Below are 14,838 nucleotides of genomic sequence, written 5' to 3'. Positions count from 1 at the left end.
TATAAAAAAAATTAAATCAAATTCAAATTTTTAGGATTCCTTAAAGTATACAAATTGTATTTTTGTTTTTTTGAGTTTATAAAAATTTTTTTTTTTATTAAAAAAGCTAGATTAGCATTCAGAAATAAAGATATTTCTATGAAAGAACTTGATTTTGATCGTTCAATTTGTACGACAGCTATAAGCTACAGTGCTCCGATCTGGAAAGTTTCTTCAGATCTTTAGGTGTTGTTTTAGAAAATGGTCGTGTCAAATCTCGTGAAGTTATATTATGAAAAAAAAAAGTATTTCTTAAACGTTCAGTTTATATGGCAGCCATATCTATAGTGGTCCGATATCGGCGTTTACGAAAAATGAATAGCTTTTTGGGAAAAAGGAAGAGTGCAAGTACAGAACGACATCTCATGAAGTGAGGTACTAGTTTGCTTATATACTGACAGACGGAAATGGCTTTCTCATTTCCATATACACTTCATATATGAAGCTTGTTACACCTTCATATAATGTTCAGGGTAAAAACATAAAATATTTGCTATTTTTACTATTGCTATGAGCACTTTGTTTAAAAAAAAATGTACAAAATGTAAGGAACGTAGTCATATTCGAAATAAAATTGCCTTTGAAGTTAAAGTTGATTGTTTTTCACTTTGTCACATATACATATATATATCTGTCTCTTATACACATCTAGATGTGTATAAGAGACAGATATATAGTATATGTACAAATTCTTAAAAAAATTTAACTCTTACCCTGAATGCCAGAGCTAACATGTCTTTTGTCGTGTTGCAGGAGTCCTTGAAGTATTCAATGACTTCACTAAAAATACCCAAACTATTGGGCATCACTGAGGAAATTTTCGAAACGGATGCTTGTGAATCCAGTTCTAGGAAATTTTGTGCTTGGCATTTCACATATTCACAGACCTGCAAGACAAATTAAAAGAATTTTAGAAAAATTTGAGGTTAAAAGTACTAACAAACTTCAGCACCACGTCTTAGGTAGGTAGTTAGGGTGAATGTCTGACGACGCATAATGACTCACATGATTGCAGCGGCTTGTGTAATCCTGCTGCTGCTCTTCCATAATTTTCCACGGCAATACCAAGTAGCCTATAAGGCTTATATAAATATTGGTAATGGCTTGACGTGGTAAATGCGTCAATTTTAGGCCAGCTTGCATCAGCTGCATAACGAACATTGTCTCCAGTAACCGTTTCGGTCTTATCACAGTCGAAATACACAACAACAGTTGGCCTGAAAATGCAAACAAATAATTGTGAAATTGATTTTAATTTTTTTTTTTTTTATTAAAAAATAGACTTACTTGCGGATATTGAAACAATGGGCGCTACCGTTACATTATTCGGCAATAAAATAGCGCCAAGTGCATCAAAAAGACTTTGTATAACTTCATCGTATTTGAGGTTAATCGACATCGGTAATATGCTGTGTATCGCCATTATTATTTGAGCATATCTGTAAAAAATATTAATAGTAAAAATTTTATTAATAATCAGAATTCTTTGGTTTTCCATTGGCAAATACTTACAAGTAATCAAAATCAGTCTGGAACGTCGATTTGTCTAGATTGAGTGTTGCTATTTTGTTGCTAGTGAAGAATTTGAGCAATGTCAATAGATTTTCGGTAAGCAATTTTAATTGACTGGTTACTTCTGCACCAACTTCCGGCGAATTGATGTCCAACAGTGGTGATAAACGCACCACGGCCTGGCACACAGTTGATAAATCACGCAGATGCTCGTTAAAACTTTGCGATTTTAGTTTTCTGCCTAGTTCATATAGTTTGCCACTATCGAGATCACTTTCTAGAGACAGTAGGTAGACATGAGGACGCGACCAATGCGCCGATACTTGTGCGAAAACAGCATTCGGTCGAGATTCGCCTACCAGAGCTATACATTCAATGCACTGCGACAAGAATTGCTGCCACTCGGTTTGCGTCTGGGGTAAACGAGTAGAGATTATGAAAATAAGTATGTAAACAAAGGCAAAACCGATAACGCCTTATATTTCTAAATAAAATAATTCTAAGTTATTGCTTTAAAATTGATTTAGACTAGTTCAAACCCGACCATGCAAGTTTCGGTTTAGACAAGTTTTTAAACCATTTAGCTCAAGCTAGGCTGAATTTTATTCACATTTTTGTTTAAGCTTAAAGCTAAAACCTGCATAAACAATTTATTTATATTAAAAACAGTTCAAAACAGACAAAAATTTCGACCAGTTTCTCGACCAGTCTCAAAAAATATTTGTTTTTCTCTATGACTTTTAGAAACGATTAAGCTTTATTTCTAGTATCTGCTAAGTCTATAATTGTAGAAATTATATTGTGAAAAATTAATTTCTAATGAAAAGCAGTCGACTAAACTATATATGTATATTTAGCTGATATTTTATAATTCTTCTTTATATTAAAAATTTTGATACGTACGTTTTCTTCAATCAGCTCATTGTCTAAAAGCTCCAACTCAGATTTGTTGAACTCAAACAATATGCGACGCATAATCTCCACGACTAGTTGATACAGTACATCATTGTATCGGTTTTGTTTTGAGCTCAACATAAGTCCCTTTATAATTGGAGTCCATATTTCCAGCTTCTCCATAAAATCTAACGCACCATTTTCTAAAGAAAATAAATATTTGTTTAAAAACTTATATTATAGCTTTTGCTATAAATCACATTAGACATTTCTTACTTGAAATTGTACAACAATAAAGCGATTTAAGGAATGACTCCAATAACTCATTCTGTTGAACCATTTTCGACCAATATCGATCGGTATATAACCGCAGTAATTCCCTAAATTTATCAGCGTACATTTCACTTTGATGTTTTGTAGTGTTATGTTGCTCCAAAAGACCATTCACCCCCGACATAATGGTTAACGCGTGGGGCAACGGCTTCTGCAGATACAACAGCTCGTTCAGCACTGATAGTGCCGCCAAAGAGATGTCAGGCTGGGTGGCACGCCATTGCGCCAAGTCTAAAATGCTCATAAGAAAATATTCTGAGATCAATTCAGTTCGTGTCCATGAAACGAGATGTTGCACACATGTTAGAAGCTCCAATACAGCGGAACTATACAAATAATAAATCATTGAAATTGATTAATTGCGATTATATTAATAGTTTAGGAGATTGTTACCTGAGTTGATTGTCATTTGGCAGCGACGTGGTTAGGGCATAGTCCACTAAGTTATTAGGTAAGGAATGGATGTCTTTATCGTTGATATGGTACACCGTTATTATTAAATATTTAGTCAGTAAGTCCAGTATTTCGGGTATACACATGGATATGCTGAACACAGAACACAAATGAATTAAGAACATACAATGAATCAGAATTGTATTTAATAAAATAAGTTTTTTAAAGAAATTAAACAAGGGAGACATTTAGATTTGAACCACTGGACAAAACATATATTGACTTTATCAAAACAATGTAACCTAATCTAGAGAAGAGCCATAAATTTGTCTTACCAAGAATTAAAATAGTTTTGGCGCTCTGTTGTCACGCAGTCACGATTGTTTAAGACTTCTTCCGATGTGATGCGCAGCAGAGTAACACCAAGTATAAATTTATCCGAACGTATTAATTCTAAACAGTGTATTATATAGCTGGGATGGTCGTCGGGGAACTCACGCTTCCCAATGAGCGCAATCAATTGTGCGAAGGTGTCCCGTTGTCGTCGCTGCACACTCACGACAGATAAATTTGCGTAGGTATTCCATAATGTTTCTCGCAATAAAGTTCTCTCGTTTGCAGTCAAATGTGTCCAACGACGTGAAATCCAGTGCTCTAGCGTTGATGTACTGAAAAACCAGAGATACTGATTTGTCTCAATAGAAGCAGCCACCTGCAAGCTTATTTGCCAAGCACTTGCTTGTCCCCTGAAGGCGATTAGTTCAGTTTCTATTTCACGTTTACGTATATTAGGCGTGGCTGGTTGGTGGAATTCTTGAAGTAGTGCCTCTACCACAGCCAAAGAGGAAGACTGCAAGGAAACCATTTTATAGATAAAAATCAATGCGTTTCAAATATAATTTAGACATAGCTGGACCTAATTTGTAGGAAGAGTGATCCCTTTTACTACAGAACCGAGCTGCTGATAACGCCTGTTACTCACCATTTTCTGGTATGTCGCGGTGGCAGTCAATCACACTATTAAGACGTTATCTAGTTGTGCAAAGTTCTTCTGATTCTTATAATAAAACAGTCTTTTAATTCAAAGTGCCCATAACAGTTTTCCGTTGGTACTACTCTGTAAAAAATTTTGTCGTTTTCCGAAAAACATTGAAACAACGAAATCGACGAAATCATAAAAGACGAATACTGCGGCAGAGGAGGTAATTTGACGTTTATTTATCCATTTTAAGTAGGGATAGACGTTGAACAAATGCGAATGCCGAATATCTAAATGTTTGCGCAAACTTGACGTTTTAAAATTCAGTTTTTTGGAGAAAGGAGTCCACCTTCTTGAATTAATCTAACTACTTAGTTTAACTGTTAGATAAAAGCTCTTTATGATTTATTTAATTCAACTAATTATGGTAATATTAATCACAAAAATATTGTATCTCCTCTGAAATTCGTTGATCAGCTGATTTTTTGAGATGCCAGATTTTTTCCTATGAAATGTCTACTTTTTTTCTTAATTGGGCAAGTCTGTGTTAATCGAGACACAGTCAGATATCGAGAAGAAATAATGTGAAAAGTCGGAAAATATAAATAAACTAGAATATTTATTCAAAATTTACCATGGAAGGCGAGAAAATTTTGATGGCCGCAGGTGTAACAGTTGCAGCAGTTGTCGGTGCATTTGTTTTCTGGGGTCCTTCGGGTAAAATTTATTCTATACACCGTCGAATACGCCGATATATAATATCATTCTATCTCCCTTGATGCAAAACTAAATATAGGTTCGTCACGTTTACGACAGCGGCGAGGGCAAATTGCTGGACTGCATAACTTTGGTCAAACATGCTTCTTAAATACGTTGCTGCAGGCATTGGCGGCCTGCCCTCAATTTATAGCATGGCTTCAATTATATAATAACGCCACTTCCGATCGAAAGAGCCTGATATCATCACTTTTGAACACACTTGAAGTAATAAATGGAACACATTCAACTTTGCGGGGTGACCCATACTCGCCCGGAGCGGTTATGCGTGCGCTTCATGCTTTAGGTTGGGTAATACCACAGGAGGAACATGATGCTCACGAATTGTTTCATGTGCTATTAGCGTCTCTGGAAGAAGAGGCTTTGAGGCCAAAGAAAGTTGGTTGCCTCTCAGATGCATTACCAATTACAGTTTCGGGTGGTGAAGGAGATCAACCAGATAGGCCATCCAGTGCTATGTTAACCGATTTTTTAAATACCGATTACGATGAATCAACTAATTTAATGCGCATGGTACGTTCTGAGGCTCATACACCAGATTCGCCATCATCAGTGTGCGAACGTGAAATGTGTCCTGGTGAAGGAGGTGCAGCTGGTACATCGCCAACAGAAATAATGGACTTTGATCCATTAGCATCGCCAATATTGGGTGGCGAACGAGCCAGTCGTGCACGAAAACCCCAATTAACGAAACATGGGTGGCCAGAAGGTCTAAACAAACGAGTTTCCACATCTTGTCGATCATTGGAGCGTCTTAGTCGTGGTCCCGGGAGAGTATCTGTAAGCATAAATTGCTTTTTCAAAATAATATAATTTTTTTTAAATATTCTCCCTTAGATATGGTCTGATCAAATGCCTGCTCAAGTAGCCATACCCTTTCAAGGCGCTATGGGTACACAAATCGTGTGTAATGGTTGCGGTTTCAAAGTATGTAGAAATTAAAGAACATAACGGTAGCATCTACACTTAATTTTTTTTTACTCTAGTCCACTGTTCGTTATGACAAATTTGATAGCATCACGTTAAATTTGCCATCACAACGTCGTTCTGGTCTTAGTTTGGGACATTTGCTGAGTGAATATATAACATCGGAGGAACTGAACGATGTAAAATGTGAATCATGCAACGAAACATCTAACCATACAAAATCTTTGACATTTGCCAAATTGCCCGGTTGTCTTTGCATACATATTGCTCGAACAGTATGGCTGCCCACAGGACAAATTTGCAAGCGTCAAGACTATGTGCATTTTCCTGAGAGTTTGTCAATGGCACCATATAGTTTCGTACAGCCTCATTTGAACAGCAATGTGCGTATGACATAAGCTAATTTTTGAATACTAGCATATAATATTTTACATTATGAATAATATAGGCGGGCACACCATGGGGTTCCACCATGTCTCTCTTCTCATCGAGTCTACCCATGAACAGTTTGGGCGGCAGCGCTCACGACTCGTATGGAACTGCGTTTGGTACAATGTTTCCCAAAAACCTCTACCGACTTTTAGCTGTGGTGGTACATTCGGGTGAAGCGAGTAGTGGCCATTTCGTTACTTATCGTCGTGGTGCTTTAAGGAATGCTCATCGGTAAGTACTCTTTATTTAATGAATAGTACTACCTTGATTAATGTGTTGATTTTACAACCTCTCAGTTGGTTCTACACCTCAGATACTGTTGTACGTGAAGTCTCAATAGAGGAAGTGCTTAGTGTACCAGCTTATTTACTATTTTATGACCGCGGTCCCCAGCGACGCTAAGTGGTGATACTGATTGGGTGGGTACATACTTATTTTGATACCATTGATGTGAAGGTTATAGTTTCTAATGTTTCTATTAGTTTAAGTTTATTATCCACTAGTGTAGAAGCTTAGGAAATGCAAACAGAAACAAATTTAACAGATAACTCCAATTGCCTGTGGCATTAAATGTTTACCTATTCGATGTAATGGTACAAAAGGCTATTTCATTGTAACAATTTTGGGATCTCTGCTAAATATATGTATTTATTTATGTGTGTAAGTCACCTTCACCTTCATTCATTTGGCGTTTTATATTTCTTTTTATATAATTATTATCTAAGTGTTATGTAAAACAATATCTCTGCTCAATAATTTCAAGTGCCATTTTGACTAGTCGATCTTATTATGGCTTGTGCTAGATTTTCATACGGATATCGATAGTATATAATTATTTGATATTACAAGTTTAGAGCGCTTTAATTTTCTAGCAATTAAGAAAATGGAAAATTATAAAAAAAAAAAATGCATTTACCGACAGTGAATTGCGCTTAGTTACATTTAATTTTAAATATAGTATTCTCATCAGAAGAAGCATTTGTTGTTCAACTACTTAATCTTTATGTAAGTATTTAAAGTATTTTCGGAATCAATTTTTGGGGTTCAAATAAATATATACGTTTTATAAATAATAAAAGCGGAAATGTATTATATGTTGTTTCAATAGCCCATTCATACATATGTACATACCTATACATATGTGTGTATATATTAAGGAAATGTAATTTACATGTGTATATGTACGAGTAAAGTTTATTCAAAAATATCGATCAATCATAACACAAAGTAATAACAAATAGTAAAGCATTCAGCATACATTGATACATTATTAAGAAGAAAGGTAATACTCCACGATATAAATAAATAAGATTCTTACCAAATTAAATAAACTAAAATTTCGTTTGCTTTTTCGATGGTGGAATTTACTTTTCAATCTTCTTGCTGCCATTAATCATTTGCACATAGCTACCATAATCTGTTGCATATAAGCTATTAGATATGCCGGAGAGTTTTTGCGATTTACTGAAGTCTTGGCGGTTACGTCTTGCTGCCCGTATGGGCATCCAAGCCGTCACTGGACTCTCATTTGTTTGCATAATGCTGCGCACAGCTAAATTGAGTGCTGTCAGTGCTAGGACTTCCTCACGATATTCGGTGATAATGTTGTCGGCGATGCTCAAAGCATTGGCTGCCTCAACTACATGTTCAATTTCTCTAAAATGTGGCAAATAATTAGCGTGTATTAGATCAATAAATCGTTTTGGTTCGGAGGCAAAACTGTCGCTTATATCTTCTGGTTTGTGGGTGAAGTTACCGTTGGGCAAACCTATGAAATAATGTACAGTAATAATAAGTAATTGTCTAAAATCTACATATAACTTTTAAATTACGTTTAGGATTAAACACTCTTCCCAGGGCGTGCAGCATTGTAACAGACTCATCGCGCCGAATAGTTTTTAATGTGGATAATTTCTTTTTAGATTTTCCTATAATTTCACAGGAGTCTACACGCTCAGTAGGTAAAGCTCCTGCTCCTAAATAAAATAGAATTCAAGAATGGTTATTATATTGATTTGCTTCCTTTTTTATTGGTTTACCTTTCAAGGAAGCAAAATGTAGATTTATGAGTGCGTTTCGTATATCACCTTGCGCTGCAAATACAATTGAGTCTATTATGGTTTCTGAAGGTACTTTATAAGTATCAGAGAACTGTTGTTCTCTCATTAACGCACAAAATCTCTTCATGGCCTTTTGCAGTAAAGTGACCGCAATTGGATTGAAACTAATATGGTGAATGTGGTACTTATTTTTTAACTCTTCGGTAAACAGATTATAACTTATATTTAAGGAACGACCTTTTGAATCAGCTACAATGAATAAAAGCGGTGCTTTTCCATACTTTGAAAATTCTCTGCAATATACAAGTTTAAATAGTTTGAAATTTGAAGAACTCAACAATATTTGTTTGTATTATACATAACTGACAACTTACTCTAAAATATCTTCAAAAATGTCGACACTGGAAAGTATCATGTTTGGGAAATCCTCCACTAGCACCAGTCGCTTTTGACTGCCTAATAAGGATTTATAACGAGATGAACGAAATAGGAACGATTTAAAAAAATCGATCTGTGAACCAGTATAGTTACTCGTCTGATCACCCAACGTGTTAATCATGTCACGGTCTACCGGGTTAATCCATTCTTGTAGTTCATATTTTTGCGCACGCGCCAATGCACGTACGGCTGCAGTTTTACCCGAACCTGATGGCCCGGTAAGGAGGCAAATTTGTGCAGGATGTTGTTTGTGCACGGCTGTGCAATGCAATAGCCAGTCTTTCAATTCTGCCAATTTTTTCGGATGCACAGCTACTTCTTCACATGTTTTCGGTTCAAATTTATCAATCCAATTGGAATTATTTTTGGACGATGGAGCTATAGTTTTCGATGCCTCTGGACTTTTATTTGATTGTTTATTGATTTCAATTGTTTTTTCATCATCAGCAACAATACTTTCCTTTTTCTGAGTAACATTCTCTGTTTGCACCGAGTCAAATTTGGATTGATAGGCAAATGCTGAATTATTCCAAGCTCGCTATAAGTATTATTAGTAAAACAATATTTTAGTCAAAAGTTTAAAACACCATTTACTTTACGTGTGGCCGGCTTCATTACAGCTAAACATTTTATATTTACTAATTAGAATTAATATTTAGCGCGGAATCGGCACTAAATTTCAAGTTTGACTGTTTCTAATCTATTTAAACGATAGGGATGCTATATATTGGTTGATAATGATATTTCACATCACTCATATATCGATTATATTATTATTTTAATATCAAAATTATATCGATATATTTTCCATCAATTTTAACTGGTTATTGCCAAAATTAGTAGGTTTAGAGGATTAATTTATTCTCCGATATCTTAAATATACAATATTAATCATTTATTTAGAAGGTAGACAAAATGAGAATGAAAACCATATTTTGATTGAAAGATTCTTCTTTTTCATAAATTTATTGAAAACGGCAGCAGTAATTTTGACATTTGGATGAGCGTTGACGTATTTATTCCTTTGAAATAAATAAATTTTAATAATAATAATCGCAAACGAAGTCAGCGAATCTAATGAAATAATAGTAAATACCGACCATAAAGTTGATATACATCATTATATTTGGTTGCAGTTGCGATAAGTGATCATAGTAATTCCTTTGTTATCGAAACCAATTGCAATCTAATAGCATATTTAATCTAAACTTGTTGAGATTTTTTATTAACACTTGTTATGTTAACATAAACGAATTTCGCAAATTCAAAAATAATAATTTTCACATATGCTTTGTGGAGACCGTTTCTGGAGACTAATTTGGTGAAATAATATAATGTGGCAACGTTTTATGGAAGTATATCGGGAGTTTGCTCTGTGGAAATAAATTCAATAGGAGAAGCTAAAATTGGTCAAATCCTTAATTAAAACTATTTTCAATACATTAAAAGATGTTTAAAATGTAAAGTAATTGTTTCTGCATGATTACGATTTGAAGATCAGTGAAAAATGTATGTTTTTGAAGAGTAAATGAATATTGAAAATTCTAAAATTCATGTAGTTCGCGTTTACTTTTTTATGCAGTCGTTCTTTAAATTTTCCGTCTGTGCGTGTGGTGGGTGTGAGCGGGATAGCAAAAATGTGCGTGCGTGCGTGCGTAAAAGGTGCCAAAGTGGAATTGAAATACACAAAATGGATGAATAATAAAATTATGAAAATAGTAATTGAAAAAAGTGATGGAAATGTGCTTAGAATCACAAGCAATTAATTGAATTTCATGACAAATTTAAATTCGTTGTCACTGATATAAGCGACATATAAAGGCTTGTCCTCTGCCACCTTTTCTCGTAATTACTTAAACTTTGTTTTATCAAGTAGTTTGCTTGGTCGTTTCATTCTTAAATACATACAAGCGGACGGCAGATAATGCAAAATGTAGGAATGTGTGGAAAGAAAATTGCAAAAATAAAAGATGCCTAAAAAATATCTTCAATGCTGGATTATCAGAACTATTTTTGTTAGTAAAAACCACTCCAATCTTACTTGACTTGTGTCATGCTAATGGTTAAATAATTATTATATAAGTATTAAGTGTTTAAAATTAATTAATATACTTTGAACATAGATCAGATCACGCATTGAAAAAGGAAAAAACAAATTGTGGTTTTAACATTTCTTTCCAATACAAATTAGAAATTTTGATAAAAGTTTTAAAGTGGAGATCAAATCCCATAAATCGTAAATATTGGTTGTACAAAGGATGGCAACCTTATAAGTCTGCAGTTGTCGCATTTTCCAATTCTGTACTTTCCACCGGCTTCGCTGTTTTTGTCTATGCACTATTTCTCCAATGTATGTTATGAAGTGAAATATACGACAGGGACAAATAGTGCAACTAAAGAATAATTTTGCAAACGTGTGAACTGAAGTTGTCCAAGAGCGTAAATGAAACAGGGGTCAAGTAAGAAAGGGAGATCCGATAAATACGAGACAGGAAAAAATATGTGTGAGTTGAAGGAAAAATTAAGAGAATATTAACAAAGATGAACCAAGTGCAAAGAAAAGGAAACCAAAAAACCAACAAGAAAGATAAAATAAAAGGAGACAATGAAACGAACGAACCTCCGAGTTTTGTATGTATTTTCATATATATTTGAACAAATGTCTTTTGTAGTGATATTGAAGCTAAAATAACACAATTTTGTTAAATTCTTGTATATACTAGGTATGATTGCAAGTATTTAAGATAAAAGATCATTTTGTTTTATTAAATGTGAAGATATGAGAAAATTTAAAGCGAATTGTAATAAACTAAACGAAGTAACAGAACATTTTGACAATTTGGTCACAAGCGATTCGAGGAGGTTACTCGTCGTGTTCGGCCCAAATGTGTGTAGAAAGTGTAGCAAGGTGCGCGGTGGTGTAGAGCAGGACAGGGCAGAGAAAAGCAAATAAATGAAGGCACATCAAAATGTGAATAAGAGTACGGAGTAAAGTGTGAAAAGTGGAAAATTTGCACAATAAAATTTCTTAAAAAATCAATAAAAAATACAAGAAGCAGAAAGTCCAGTTAAAATATTTGTGAAAATAAAAATTATCATGCGCATCTAAAGAATAATCGATTCTACAACGGGTGCTACATGCAACACAAGTTGTAAAAAAGAAGAAAGAGTTTTTGGTGTCATCGATTTTGCCAACCGAAGGAGTTTGAACAGCTTTTTCATTTTTCCAATACGATTACATAGTCCAATAAAAGTTTGCGTTGGACCCGCCGCCAATAATGCATTTGGAGCGTGTACGTAAATGGTCTGGGATCCAATAAAGGGTCTTAAGTACCATAACACAGTCCAAAGCGTTAGTATTTGCTTTGGCGTAGGCGGGTACTGCGCTTAGCCTTCATTCAAAGCACAATATGGACCCGCATGAATTAAAGCCTCCAGGGCCGGGTTTATTATCAAATAGCACAACTAATGCAGCGACCAGCGGTCAGCAGCAACAATTAGGAGGAAGTGGGGAACAACTAAATCTACCTCCACCATCACCCCAAGCAAGTGGAACCAGTGGAATCAATGGTGCAATTGGATCACTAACATCTATATCCTCTGCAAGTGGATCTGTTGGTAGTTGTGCAAACAATGTTAACATCTTCTATGGCAACGTTGCTGCATCGCATCAACAGCGGCCATCTCCAAATAATACTAATCTTGATGGCGATTCCGATACCGAATCTTTAGCCACCATGTCAGCAAAAGCTAAAGCTGCAGCTGCAGCTGAACAAAATCACAATGTCTCGGCAACTAATGGGCACAATAGTGGGGCAAACACAGCAGTTAACAACCTAAGTGTGAATGCCAAACAACAAAGACAACAAAAACGACGGCGCGAAAGAGCACAAAGATTACAGGCGGAACGAGAAAATCGTTTTGCTAACACTGTCAATAATATCCCAAATAGCGGTCTATTGTACCACGCCAGTAGCGCAGGCAGCATGGGCGAGGACAGCAATAACTCTAACGGGAACTTTACGAGCAGTAGTAACGGCAGTAATAACGTAATGCCTCCAACTGATAGTATTGCGTCGTTGCTACTCAATCCTCCGCACTCACCTGAATGTAATTCTGGTTTAATGGCTACTCCAAGCGATAGTKAAGGAGAATCACTAGACGAAGATTTACTCTCAACTTCATCTTCTTCCACTTTACTATTACCCCGCGATAAGCCTCCACCGCGGCCGCCACCTCCTGTTCGACGAAAATTGCCTCGATCACCTGTCCTGGAAGAAGAAATAATTGACGGTTTCGCAATACTGGAATTCAAGTCTTATGAAGACCTAGAGGTAAACATATTTAAATAAACACGATTTTAATATTGATTATAATTCTAATAAATTATTTTAGTTCGCGATAAAGTTGGGGCAAAAGCGAAAAGAGAAACGGTTATCAGCGTTGGAGGAACTAACATGCACATATAGCATTGAGGAGACCAAAATGCCAAAGATTATTGATACAGGTCAGCCTCATCCAATACGCGGAAGTGGTGCCCTTAACCTGCCCATGAATAATATAAAGGATGGTAGTAATAATATTCGCCTACATAGTGGCAATGGGAATAGCGCCAATTGTCATCCCGCACAAACCGTTACATCAGCTACAACTGTGACAGTGCAAGATCCTCCGTTAGATGTTATTGCGCCACCATGGAAAAGCCAATATCAAAATTCTAATAATAATAACGTTGGAAGTCACCTAAGTAACATAAATCAAAACACTATTAACTGTAGTAGTGTGAGTGGTAATATTATTAACAACACTCAAATCAATACTGCTTCAACAACAACAATGATATTAAACCACAATGGCAACAATAGTAGTAATAGCAATAATAACAGTGATGGAGCCGGAAGTAGCAGTAGTAGTAGTAGTAGCGGTATTGCTGAAACAACCTCGAGTAACATTAATAATACGGATGAGGATGCTGTTATGACATCAGTTGATGCAACAGATGATTGTCGAAGTGTTTTGACTGCAATGGATAGTGGAGCGTCATCTGGTAGCTCTACAATGGTCGTGAATCCTACTATCGACAATTCTTCCAAACCTAAAGAAAACAATACAAATAATTCCAGAACAAGTACTGTAACTACCGATGTCTCGAATGTCACATCAGTATCGTCGCCAAGTTCCACATTCTCAGTGCCACCACCAGCATCTCTGGTGACAGCCAGTGCTTCTACTTCGTTATTAGAGAAGTGCAGCAGCAGCAGCAGCAGCAGCAGCAGTAGTGCGTTGGCGAACAGTACAACGCAAGTAATTCCAACGCAACCGACACCACCAATAAGTGACGGCTATCGCAATGCAATGCATTTAGAAAATGTTAAAATTGGTTCAAACACATCATCGGCAAATAAATCACCCATGGATGTAGCTTTTGGTAGTAATAGTGGATCCAATTCTAAATCGACAAGTCATTTTATAAGTATGACATCCAATGTAAGTGATAGTAATGTTAATATATTTGGGCTATATCATTTAATTAAGTATTCCTTAAACTCTTTAAAGGTATCAAACGCCACACAGTTAGGGAACAGTAACAACAGCAGCAGCGGTGAATTGGCAACAGATATGCGAGGATCAGGCTCAGCGGCGGCGGCAGCTGCTACGGTAGCGGCAACATCACAGCAGTCTACGCCGAAAATTTCTCAGTCAACACCAACTAAAGATGAAGTGTTTGATCGCATACGCGACGTAAGTACTGCTGAATGTTGTGTAGAAAAGTTTCTATAAGGTGTAAATACTGTATTGTAGCACGGTTTTAGAGTTTGTAAAAGTCTAAATACTTCAATTGAGCTCGGACTTATAAAACAACTTGCAATGTATTTAGCCGAATGTGATTGAGTCGAATGGCATTACCCAAAATTCTACTGTTTTCTTGACGATCAGAGTTTATAAATTTTACCAAAGTCATGCTGAAAAAGCCTTTTCTAAAGCAAAAATCTAGCAAAGAACGGCATGAGTTCAGAGTGCAAAATGAAAAGAGAGCAAAAAATAGCAACTATT

The 14,838-nt window shown here is 35.8% G+C and overlaps 4 protein-coding genes across 9 annotated transcripts in view; 2 read left to right on the top strand and 2 right to left on the bottom strand.

Annotated features, from left to right (window-relative positions):
* LOC108977383 (exportin-6) overlaps positions 1-4,375 on the bottom strand; it is a 6,966-nt gene extending 2,591 nt beyond the window's left edge. Inside the window, exons 1-9 of the mRNA XM_018947083.1 lie at positions 4,154-4,375; positions 3,507-4,021; positions 3,172-3,324; positions 2,722-3,104; positions 2,455-2,648; positions 1,552-1,964; positions 1,327-1,478; positions 1,045-1,256; positions 753-926 (exon numbers count right to left, since the gene is read on the bottom strand). Coding sequence (XP_018802628.1) covers positions 753-926; positions 1,045-1,256; positions 1,327-1,478; positions 1,552-1,964; positions 2,455-2,648; positions 2,722-3,104; positions 3,172-3,324; positions 3,507-4,021; positions 4,154-4,156 — 2,199 coding nt within the window. The 5' untranslated portion in view covers positions 4,157-4,375. The remainder of the gene's footprint in view (positions 1-752; positions 927-1,044; positions 1,257-1,326; positions 1,479-1,551; positions 1,965-2,454; positions 2,649-2,721; positions 3,105-3,171; positions 3,325-3,506; positions 4,022-4,153) is intronic.
* A 326-nt stretch (positions 4,376-4,701) lies between these two features.
* Positions 4,702-6,966, top strand: LOC108976930 (ubiquitin carboxyl-terminal hydrolase 30 homolog). 2 transcript variants are annotated; one of them, XM_018946491.1, is made up of 7 exons: positions 4,702-4,867; positions 4,947-5,707; positions 5,765-5,854; positions 5,914-6,237; positions 6,303-6,517; positions 6,583-6,705; positions 6,769-6,966. In XM_018946491.1, the coding sequence occupies exons 1-6, from the start codon at positions 4,786-4,788 to the stop codon at positions 6,686-6,688; spliced, it is 1,578 nt and encodes a 525-aa protein (XP_018802036.1). In that variant the 5' UTR covers positions 4,702-4,785; the 3' UTR covers positions 6,689-6,705; positions 6,769-6,966. The 2 variants fall into 2 exon arrangements, with proteins under 2 accessions (XP_018802036.1, XP_018801956.1); XM_018946411.1 differs by having other exon boundaries at positions 6,583-6,966.
* Positions 6,967-7,452: 486 nt separating this feature from the next.
* LOC108977058 (cell cycle checkpoint protein RAD17) lies at positions 7,453-9,488 on the bottom strand. The gene is made up of 5 exons (XM_018946594.1): positions 9,379-9,488; positions 8,721-9,322; positions 8,326-8,639; positions 8,119-8,262; positions 7,453-8,054 (listed from the first exon to the last, which is right to left on the bottom strand). The coding sequence occupies exons 1-5, from the start codon at positions 9,397-9,399 to the stop codon at positions 7,651-7,653; spliced, it is 1,485 nt and encodes a 494-aa protein (XP_018802139.1). The 5' UTR covers positions 9,400-9,488; the 3' UTR covers positions 7,453-7,650.
* Positions 9,489-10,151: 663 nt separating this feature from the next.
* The window catches only part of LOC108971672 (mucin-5AC), a 29,456-nt gene continuing 24,769 nt past the window's right edge, over positions 10,152-14,838 (top strand). The window contains exons 1-4 of one of the 5 annotated variants that reach the window (XM_018938096.1): positions 10,152-10,293; positions 11,562-13,118; positions 13,180-14,271; positions 14,341-14,526. In XM_018938096.1, coding sequence (XP_018793641.1) covers positions 12,195-13,118; positions 13,180-14,271; positions 14,341-14,526 — 2,202 coding nt within the window. In that variant the 5' untranslated portion in view covers positions 10,152-10,293; positions 11,562-12,194. Of the gene's footprint in view, positions 10,294-10,939; positions 11,416-11,507; positions 13,119-13,179; positions 14,272-14,340; positions 14,527-14,838 lie in introns of those variants that run through there. The other 4 variants (XM_018938018.1, XM_018938178.1, XM_018937944.1 and 1 more) reach the window with 4 other exon arrangements.

Source organism: Bactrocera latifrons, unplaced genomic scaffold (genome assembly GCF_001853355.1).
Source record: "Bactrocera latifrons isolate USDA-ARS-PBARC rearing strain unplaced genomic scaffold, ASM185335v1 scaffold_0, whole genome shotgun sequence".
In the NCBI taxonomy this organism is placed as follows: Eukaryota; Metazoa; Arthropoda; class Insecta; order Diptera; family Tephritidae; genus Bactrocera; species Bactrocera latifrons.
Note: the sequence above shows the minus strand (reverse complement) of the source record. Positions and strands in the feature narration are given on the sequence as shown.